The sequence below is a fragment of the Limulus polyphemus genome, unplaced genomic scaffold, assembly GCF_000517525.1.
Source record: "Limulus polyphemus unplaced genomic scaffold, Limulus_polyphemus-2.1.2 Scaffold2789, whole genome shotgun sequence".
In the NCBI taxonomy this organism is placed as follows: Eukaryota; Metazoa; Arthropoda; class Merostomata; order Xiphosura; family Limulidae; genus Limulus; species Limulus polyphemus.
Genome location: NW_013668399.1, coordinates 149,395 through 150,430, shown reverse-complemented (window position 1 = coordinate 150,430; position 1,036 = coordinate 149,395). Strand labels below are relative to the sequence as shown.

At 30.9% G+C, this 1,036-nt stretch overlaps 1 protein-coding gene across 3 annotated transcripts in view; it reads right to left on the bottom strand.

The window, feature by feature from the left end:
- The window catches only part of LOC106467905, a 40,465-nt gene that overhangs the window by 4,550 nt on the left and 34,879 nt on the right, over positions 1-1,036 (bottom strand). For 2 of the 3 annotated variants that reach the window (XM_022396123.1, XM_022396124.1), the window contains exon 4: positions 505-597. The exons of the other annotated variant lie outside the window; for it this stretch is intronic. In XM_022396123.1, coding sequence (XP_022251831.1) covers positions 505-597 — 93 coding nt within the window. The remainder of the gene's footprint in view (positions 1-504; positions 598-1,036) is intronic. 3 annotated transcript variants of the gene reach the window in all.

Genomic DNA, 1,036 nt, shown 5'->3' with positions numbered 1-1,036 from the left:
CGGTGGGTGGTGATTACTAGCTGCCTTCCCTCTAGTCCTACACTGCTAAATTAGGGACGGCTAGCGCAGATAGCCCTCGTGGAGCTTTGCGCGAAATTCAAAAAACAAACAAACAATCGAACAAACTCTGATTTCACAAAATATTACCCTAACCTAATCAAGATAGAATCAATAGAAACATAAAATTCAGTTTAAATGTAAATACTTCAAACTAAGCGTTTCAGTAAAACTCGAGTGGATATTTATAATTCTTAAGACTTCTCAACTTACACATGGTAAAGAGTTTTTCAGATGTTTTTTTTTTAATTTATTTTCGGTTCCTTTTAATTAAATTACCTTTTCTGGTAAAATAGTAATCCATTTGTATTTTTTGAAACATTTTTGTTCCTTCTCTGTTAAGATAATTAAACGTGATATAAAATAGGGTTACTAGTTCGTGTTTTTTAGTTAATACTTAGAGTTTGTTTTCTCCATGATTACCTATGTACTTATCTACATACTTACTACGTCTTTCAATAGGTACACAGCGAGGACGATGTCTATTGCTGTGGTACAGGATACGGTAGTAACCCACGGAAGAAGCATGCCTTTACTGTCCTGCCGTTGACGTTATAGATGAAAATATTCAAACAGAACTTAGATATATTTGATTATAGCATCAACATTAAATCAGCAGAATGTAGCCTTAAACAACATTTGGTAACAATCTTTCATGTGTGTAACTATCACAAGAACTTTTAATAAGTCCAAAATTATTGATTGTTTAACAAACATAATTTACAAAAAAAAATTACTATATGACCTGAAATCTGAAAAAAAAGGCTCAAGACTGTGACTTCCAAACTGATTACGATTACTGATCTTTAACAAACATAATTTGTAAAAAATATATAATATAAAAAACGCTCAAGACTGTGAATTCCAAACTGATTACGATTACTGATCTTTAACAAACATAATTTGTAAAAAATATATAATATAAAAAACGCTCAAGACTGTGAATTCCAAACTGATTACGATTACTGATCTTTAACAA